The 9,425-nt window shown below is 32.7% G+C and overlaps 1 protein-coding gene across 1 annotated transcript in view; it reads left to right on the top strand.

The window, feature by feature from the left end:
• Nucleotides 1-7,596: 7,596 nt before the first annotated feature.
• LOC117113143 (transcriptional repressor scratch 2-like) overlaps nucleotides 7,597-9,425 on the top strand; it is a 7,595-nt gene continuing 5,766 nt past the window's right edge. Inside the window, exon 1 of the mRNA XM_033256396.1 lies at nucleotides 7,597-8,219. Within this exon, the coding sequence (XP_033112287.1) occupies nucleotides 8,099-8,219 (121 nt within the window). The 5' untranslated portion in view covers nucleotides 7,597-8,098. The remainder of the gene's footprint in view (nucleotides 8,220-9,425) is intronic.

The following is a 9,425-nucleotide window of genomic DNA, read 5'->3' as shown; positions in this document are numbered from 1 at the left end:
ATAAAGATAATATATAGGATGTATATATATATATATATATATATATAGGATGTATATATGGGATGTGTATATGTATATGGGATATGTGATGTTAAATAACAGTTAAAGGCGAATGAATATTTCATATATATTAGCCGTCAGTTGTTTTATGTTGTCCGCTATCATCAAGTGTTACATCTTATTGCTGACATCTGTCCATCTATTTGTGTAAGATGTGCAGTTATTCTTTGTACCAATATCATTAGTCATTCCACAGACCTTATGGATCGTTGGTTATCTTTTATTTGTAAAACATATCTAGGCCTATGTATTGTAGTGTAACATAAGGCCGAAGGTTCCTAAGTCATTGCGTTAGTATCAACGTAACTTTCATTTAGTCAATTTAGTCAATTAGTCAACTCATACATGATTTATATCTTTAGCATCTTTCAAAGTAATTTTATCTCTTTTTAGAATTAATTTTTTATCTCTTTTTACACACAAACCAGGAGCACTGACTGTATTTACGCCACTAGGTGCGTGGTCACATTGTATGTACGGTACGTGATCACAGTCATCAGTTATTGCACAGTTGATAAGATAAATAATTTTTGTAATAGGATTGCCTAGTGCGAGATCACACTTATGCTTACTGTACAGGATCAGACTCTTCCAAGGTTCCCTCTACAGGGGCTCCACAAAATATATTCAATTAAAAAATCAGATCCACTGACAAAGCGCATTGACAAGTAGGTGGTCAATGCTTGGGTTGGGCACATTTTACGGAGTGATGAAATCACTCCTGCACTTGTGTTTGAAGTTAATACATCATTGTACTTGAAGGGCATAAAAGGAAGACATATTATTACATTTTACTCAAAAATAAAATCTAATATAAAAGAAAAAGGGCTTAATTTAGAAGATATCGTTGATTTTTATAAACTTAAAGAAATTGCTAGAAACAAAATCCATCTAGAATGGAATGTATGAAAAATGATTTAGAAAGCTAGATGGTTTTTTTTTATTCATCGAAAATGTGGCTGTGACTTATCAGACACAAGATTGATTTGTGTCTGTAATAAAGTTTATAAAAATAACTACTGTACTTACAGTAAAAAAAAATATTAAACAAAACACGTAATTCTAATGAAGATAATTAGTAACGCTGCTGATGAGACAAACATACCTCCGTAAATATGAATAAAACAAAAACAATTGCATAAGCAACATGCTTCACTTGTCAGTAAAGTAGAGAAAACAAATTAATTAACTGTCATCACAGTATAGATCACCACAATTATGATATATATTTAGTAACACTATCATCAAAGTATTACTGTCAGATTGTTAAGAAGTATAATGCATGCGTCTAGCGCTACTATGAAGGCATGCTCAAGTGATCTAATTAAAAAAATGTTTTTTTTTTGTGTTTTTTTTTTTTTTGTTTGTTTGGTTTTTTTTTCGTTTTTGTTTTTAAACATTGGCATTGATCTCATACGTAATGCCATTGATGTTATTGTGATAAAGTAGGTCCATAAAATAGGATCAAATATCACTATCCAAAAACATATTGATTGAAGGACTGTATAATAATTATGTTATGCATAAATTCTTTTCTATTAACAGTGGGAGCAATCGCTCGCAATTCGTCACACAATCATCCATTGGGAGGGCGATGTTACTAACAACGCACATTGCACTTAAAAATAACATTGTTTATGTAGGGCTGTTTGTTTAAAGTACTCTAAAATATAAACAATATGTATAAAGTTAAATGACCGTATATTATTTTTAAATTAGCTGTAATCGTAATGTTTAACAGGTCACAAAAATAGACGTGTTAGTGATATCTTCCAAATACATTATTTTAAGCCACTCAGTAGTCGGAGCGTTGATAGTTATGGCGTAATAGCCGGCCGCATGTTTATAGTATGCGTTGAATTGGTATAAGCCTATATTATTATTAATACATTGCTAGTCGATTTGTATATTTACCCTCTTTTATGCAGACGGAATTCGTGAGTTAATTTAATGGGCTCTCATTTCATTTGATTTCTAAGGGAGTTTCAGTCAAGCACACACCACCTTTGTACGAATAATTGATCCTCTATTCACGTCTTTGAAAATACTTTCAATTATGTTGCACCTGAATAGTAAGATAACCATAGCAACCATACTATTTCGATATCGATCCAGGAATCGAAGACGTCACCTTAGAATATCAACAGGTGTTTCAGCAACTAGTTGCTTACGCGCAGGATATAATATCAAACAGGCACCTAAACACAACTCTTCCTCCCTTTGAAGAATAATGCGATAACAGAAACAGGACTTAAATCGAAATATGCCTTCGTAGAATTCTTCCCCATTCTTCCATCCACATTATGATATTCTATGGCAAATCTGTGACTACGTTTACGGCGGCCCGAAGCCATTCTACTATCGCTCCTCCATCTGTTGCTATTTTTAAGAGAAGGTTTATTCATTTTACCCTCCTTGTCTAAAGCTTGTTAAAGACCTATGTGACACGACTGTGAATGCAGAATTATACCTAAAAACGCTGCTAATGGCTGCCCTCAGAGACTACTTCAGCTATACAGGATTGGTCTATGCAAATCTCATGCACTTAACAGTCATCGGGTTTTTTCCCAGCATTACATATTTATATACGCTGCGTAACAATCTTGCACTCAAACTGACGCTAATATCGCTGTTTTTAACACAAAGACGGTTGCATTACACAATAAAGCTGATATCATCACTTAGTTTAAACATTAGTATCAACAACAACAAAAACCCCTCGAGGTCCAACAGGCATTTAAATTTCCTCGACCCCCGGCAAAGTTAGTGTATTCAAAATCTATAAATATGTATTTCTATTATTTGTGAGCCCAAGGCAAGGTGAATGAAATTATCTATATCCATGTTGGCATTGTTTGGTTGAATTGACTACTCTGAAGCCTTTTCTCATACAGATAAACTATCACTTGATTAAGCAAACATCACGTAAATGAATAATTGGATTCGTCTGATGACTTCAACTATGAATATCAAGAAAACTAAAATCCCGGCGTATTTTATCATTTATATTCTTTATAAAATAAAAAGATTGTTTTTTTAGTATGCATTCCATTCTCATCTGAACGAGATTGCATCGCTAATTGCAGCAAAGAATAATGATAAGCTAGGCATCAGTCTCTTTCTAAGGTTTAGCAACCATACTTTGCCTTATGAAGAAGGTGATTTTATGGTAAGAAGTCCAACTGTCTCTCAAAGACTAAATTATGTATAAGCTATATGTATTATATATGTATTATGTATTATGTATGCTGAGTATAAGCATTATTAATTATAATGCACCACTTCCCTTAAAATAACTGATACGCTTGTGACCTATCCCATTTGAAGCTTTGGATTTTTAACAACAACCCACAGTTGTTATTATTAAAATCGTCATGATCATCACACTCATTATCATTACCATCATGATGATCATCATCGTAATCAAATAGGGCGTATCATAATCACCACTACCATCAACGTCATTATGTTGATCATCGTCATCCTCATCAATATCATCTTCATTATCATTAGGTTATCATTTTCATCATTATAGGATAGCCAAAGTGCATCTAATAATTTGCAGGTTTCTCGAAGTTACTAAATTATGATTATTAAGATTATTATGATTATTATTATTATTATTATTATTATTATTAAAATATTATTAGGCATATTAATATTATCATAATCCTTTTAGGGGATTATTGTTATACAATATTATTTTCAATATATTATTATATATTAAAACATGAAACAATAGAGCACTTGGTGATGCACCATCGACCAAAGCACACAATTATCATTATACAGTTTGCCCTCCAATTTGAGACCTGAAAATTTGGGGTGGTCTCAGGGTTTGGTCTCTGCAGAGTTACCGCTTAGTGTTAATAGATTACAAGATGCTGCTGTATTTTATTCTTTGAAAAGGTGGTCTCAAATTAAAGGGGTCTCAGAATTAGATGGGTCACTGTAATTATTACTGTACTATTATTATTGATGTATATGTCTATTATATTATATAATCAATAGCTTTATCCTTTGTCATTCATCCTCCCATTAGCTATTGTTCACTGGCAAGTGATTGTTAATCGATTTAATTAATAAATTGATTGTTATAGCTGTGCCGTGTCTTGTTTCATGTTAACAATAATCAGTCCAAGAGAGATATTTATAAACGAATGTTGAACCCTCTGTGAACCATAATGTTTCAGTTGTATGGGTCATTTGTTATATTTTCGTAGCTTTGTGAATTTGTGTTGTACAGTAGTAAAATACATCATGCAAATTAAAAAAAACACATAATCTTTAGACTACTACCGCTACATTTAGCAGGTACAATCATAGAGTTCTATTTTCTCTATGGTACAACTTCCAGTATTTGCTGTAATCTTGTCACGAGAGAGTAGAGTTTACAATGGCCGACATTGCTAATTGCTGTTACCAGTACAGTTGTAACGTCCCTGAACTTTTAAGTCATAGGTTTGAACAAAAACAATGACTAAAGAAAATGCTGCTTAATTTTTTTTTTTTCTGAATTGTACATTATCTCATCTGTCTACTTGTAGCATGGATAATTATCCTGGACAATGATATATTACGACTGTACATGTAGGCCTACAGTGTGCGAGTCGCATTATCAATAATGCTGTTCATTTTCAAAGTAGAGCACAAACACTTTCAAACTTTGCCTATGGTTTTATATTATTATTATTATTATTATTATTATTATTATTATAGGCCTAATTTTAGTATTTTTGAAATTCATTTTTAATCAAATTTCCTTCTACAAAACGATATTTAAAAAAAAAAAGTTATTTTACTTGTCCTAATCTACCCTAATAAATTAAATATTCCACATCAAAGAAATTGGAAAAGCACTGGCTGACAAATTATGTTAAAAATCTTTAATCTTGTGTATACTTATGGTTATATAACTAACTACAAATTATTAATTTTTTCTGTTTGTTATATTTTTATATATATCTTGATGATTTTTGTATTTCGAATAACTAAATACAAAAAACCAAATATCTATTTAAAATGTATTTGTGTGTGTGTTCCATTTTGTCTTTTGTGGTATGAGTATGGTCTTGTAACGTCGTATTATATTTCATGGGGGGTTTTTTTCGAGCTATTTACAAGCGCTTTTTGGGGTCTTTCTCCTTTTCATTAAAAATATGTTATATAGGCCTAAAATTACCATTTTGTATTACTGTATAAAAGGGTAAAACGTAAGAGAAACAAAGGTTACCATTGATTGATTGATTGATTGATTGATTGATTGATTGATTGATTGATTGATTGATTGATTGATTGATTTGGTTGGTTGGTTGGTTGGTTGGTTGGTAGGTGGGTCGGTAGGTCGATCGATCGATTGACTGATCGATTGATTGATTGATTGATTGATTGATTTAAGTGGCAATCCTCCACAATACAATATACCAACAAGATGCCATAATAATTTGATTTTATTAATTTCTTTTCGTTTAGTTCGCCTTTTTAAACATAAGGATATAGATATGCAGGCCTAAGTAAAGAGTCTTGGTTTCTCCACAATTGCCAACGGGATAACTCAAAAGTGAAAGAAATCAAAGTGGTTCTGTAAGCCATGCGGGAAACGAAAAACTACTACTGGCACAAAAAATAACTTTGAATTTTATCACTATAAAATCAAAATCAGATTCATGAAAAACTATAATGATAATAATACTCAATCGGGTATAACACTGTATCACAAATTTTCCTTTTTTTTACTAACCCCAACTAACAAGGATTCTGGCAAGTTTTAATACTAATCATGCTTGATATAGTGTGTAATGCACTGCACAGTGTCCGAATTAATGCCCAGCGTTCTGAATAGAAATGTTTACATTAAGAACAAAGGCGCACAAGGGATGTTTTATAGCGAATGACAGCGCTTGCTAATGTGCCTAGTTTGACTAATTACAGTAAGTAAATCAAAACAACGACAGAAATTCATATTTGTCATCCATGGTTCCATGACAACCAGTTTATGTTTATTGCATGATGGGAATGAACGCGTTCATTGGTATTGCCAACAGGTGGCGAGGAAATATTTGCTGGGAAGACGGCGAATCATTTACCGGGTCGTCAAGGTACACTTGAGTGCTTCTTTGTATTTCCTTCCATCAATGAATAATTTAATTGTTTGCTTAATTTCGAGCAAAAGATTTATTTGCGCGGGAACTATCGGTTGTAGTGCATAATCGTGAAGATTTTATTAATGGTTTGCATCGGCGGTACAGTTGAAAGTTTACTCCAAATCGCATTTAATATATATTATTTTTTCTCTCTGAATTGTAATAACAATCATTCTGAGAATAGCTACAGCGCCATCGAACATTTGCAGTGCATTTTTACAATTTAAATTAGGCCCTAAACATGATTTGGAGCTAGGTACTATCAGTATAGACTATTGATCGATTGATGATTGATTAGTTGGTTGGTCTGTTAGTTGGTTAATTGATCAATCAATCAATCGATAGACAGATGGATTGATGGACTGATTTTCATTATTATGATTGATTGATTGATTGATTTATCATATCATTTATTTCGCCAATACCATACAAAGAAGTACAAAACACATTAGACTAAAGACTGTTGCTTGGCAGGATTGCCCAAAAGTAACTGTCGAGGGCTATTCTGGTAAAGCTCAACGAATAATTTAGTGATTAACTGACTGAGTAATTGATAATGTAGGCATAGGCCTATTAACGTTATATTTTAATATAATCCAGTTGCACTCATGAATTTAAAATGATGTATTACTGTGTATTGTTTACAAAAGTAAAAATTGGAAAATAAATGTAATAAATATAACATCAAGTTCTTATTTGGGAACTGTTAGGCCTATTATTATTCATCTTGTCTATATTGTTTCCAGTGCTACGCAGCAAACCTAATCTTTCTCTGTCATTGGCTGTAGATATCCATCTTGGAGTGTTTGCCTTTAGGTCATCCATCCATCTTCTCTTTGGTCGTTTCCCTTCCCTTTTTCCTTCTCTTGGATCATCCTGTGATTCAGCGTCCATTTAATGTTTGCAACCTTGCCAAATGACCAGCCCACTTCCACTTTTTTTTTTGCAATGCAGGTAGGTATACCATTTATTACTGTTCTTTCTCTTATGACCTTGCAAGGTATTCTGTCTTAAACTGTGACTTTTGAAACGAACCCATGACCTTATGCTGTTTATGCAGACGCCTTTACCAACTGGGCCATTCAGACTTTCATTGATGGTCCGAATCCGACTGGAGACAATGTTATGATACACCTTAAAGGTTTATATCAATACATATTAATGCCAAAGAAAGTCACAAATGGTTTGGTATGATATGAACATAGATGTGTCAATTCAGTCCGAATGTTGATGCTCCTTGAATTATGTGTACTCGTTTGCCCACAGCAATAAATGCTCCATACCGCCTACCAACTTCGTAATCCAATCAAATTAGTCTATGATGATCACGCATGCGTTCTCATAGCACTTCATTAATCCAATTGAAGTAAATTACAGTGAATGGGACACAAGCGAGTCGCGTGGCGGAGCTCTGACAAACAATAGTAGACCAATGCTGATATTGACTCCATTGTTTGTCAAGATCGTATATAAAAGACGTCAAACTACGTATCTGAGACACAAGAGAAAAGAGAGAAGGTAGGATAACATATCGGCAAGAGTGAACCGATCGAATCATCACTGAATACCACCAAGGCACTAACGCTTTCTGCATAATTGTTTATCGCGCAATCAAATCTCTCGCCGCTATAAACAGAGTGAGCAAATTCAATTTCAACTGAGTGTTTTGAACGTTCTGATGGGCCAAAAAAAACCATCGCTTAAATTGCATTCATTAATTTGACTCGCCTCTCACGAGGCTTATTGATGGATTACCGCATCTTGAGTTAGTTGATTACCGGACCTGTAGAGAGCGATCAAGCACCAGTTGCTACCAAATAAAACAAGCGCACACTCGTGAAACGAAACACTTTCTACCAATTTTCATTTGGATAAAACTAAAACAAAAAAGTATAATGCCGCGCTCATTCCTTGTGCGTCGGACGACAGATGATACGCGGGTTATGATCCGCGAAACATCGGTACCAGAATGGACTGTAGTTCCAGAACTTCCGGTCAGCATACACTTAACAGACGGTAAGATTTACAATTTTAAATTTTACTGAATGTTGTAAAGTGTTATAGTTGTATTATAATTTATAGCTTAGTTAAATATATATAGATATAGGTATACATAAATAGAAACAATTAAAATAATAATTTAAATTACTGTGTCGAAATGCGAAAATTAAGTAAGAAAACTACGGTATATATAGACGGTATACGGTACAGAAAGAGACTTAAATTAATAAAGTAATCAATATAATAATCATTGCTGCTAGTATTATTATTTTTCAGACATATTTCGAGTTAATTTGGAAAATTGCAATCGTATATTACACTATAGTTTATCGAGGCTTAAGTGCAAAACCATAAACACTAAGTTAATCAAGATTTTCGATAATAATATATATTTTCAAACCAATTTTTATTAAACGTCTTAAGTTCAGTAAATAAAATAGAACTATAGGTAAAATGTTGCGCGAGTCGAATTGCACTAGCTGCATGGCAGTTCATCAAGGAGTACAATATAAAATGATTAAGCGCATCCGCTTCATTGACGCACGTTATGAAATGCCTATATACAATATATATATATATATATGTATCATCTGTGTTATGTATCAGTTGTGTTCCATGTGTGTTGAGTGTGTGTGAATATATTAAAAAAATGGAACAACATGATAAATATATATAAAAATAGATTTTGAATGTTGTATACCTGTCTCTTATACACATATGTGTATAAGAGACAGTATATATAATGTATATGATGTGTGTGTTCATAAGCCTAAACAAAAATATAATGAGCACATTGTTTGCATATAATGGGTTTTATAAGTCTATCGTGACAATAAGTTTATATTTTTTTTGTTGTTCAGCATATTTACACACAGTATTCAAATACTCAAAGACAAGCAATACAAAGCGATTTTCTTTTTGATCTTTAATACTAATATTAACATTATATTTCTAGAAAATGATGGTGTTCCAAAATAATCGATTTTCAATGTTCTTTACCCTTCGTGTCCATGCAAATTTAATGTATAACAAAATTAATACATAACTACGAAAATTGATATGTACACAGGAATAAAATAGTGGATAATTTAAGTGTAACTCTAACTGCCTTTGTGCTACCTTACACTGGTCTTATATACTCAGTTGAGGGTTCTGGTTGCTTAGCATTCTCAAATAATGTGACATAATTTGAGCAACATATTAAATTATATCACAAATTAT

Source organism: Anneissia japonica, unplaced genomic scaffold (assembly GCF_011630105.1).
Source record: "Anneissia japonica isolate Jap-2015-1 unplaced genomic scaffold, ASM1163010v1 scaffold1812_len1207588_cov181, whole genome shotgun sequence".
Taxonomy (NCBI): Eukaryota; Metazoa; Echinodermata; class Crinoidea; order Comatulida; family Comatulidae; genus Anneissia; species Anneissia japonica.
The sequence above is the reverse complement of the archived record's forward strand: the minus strand, read 5'-3'. Positions and strand labels throughout refer to the sequence as shown.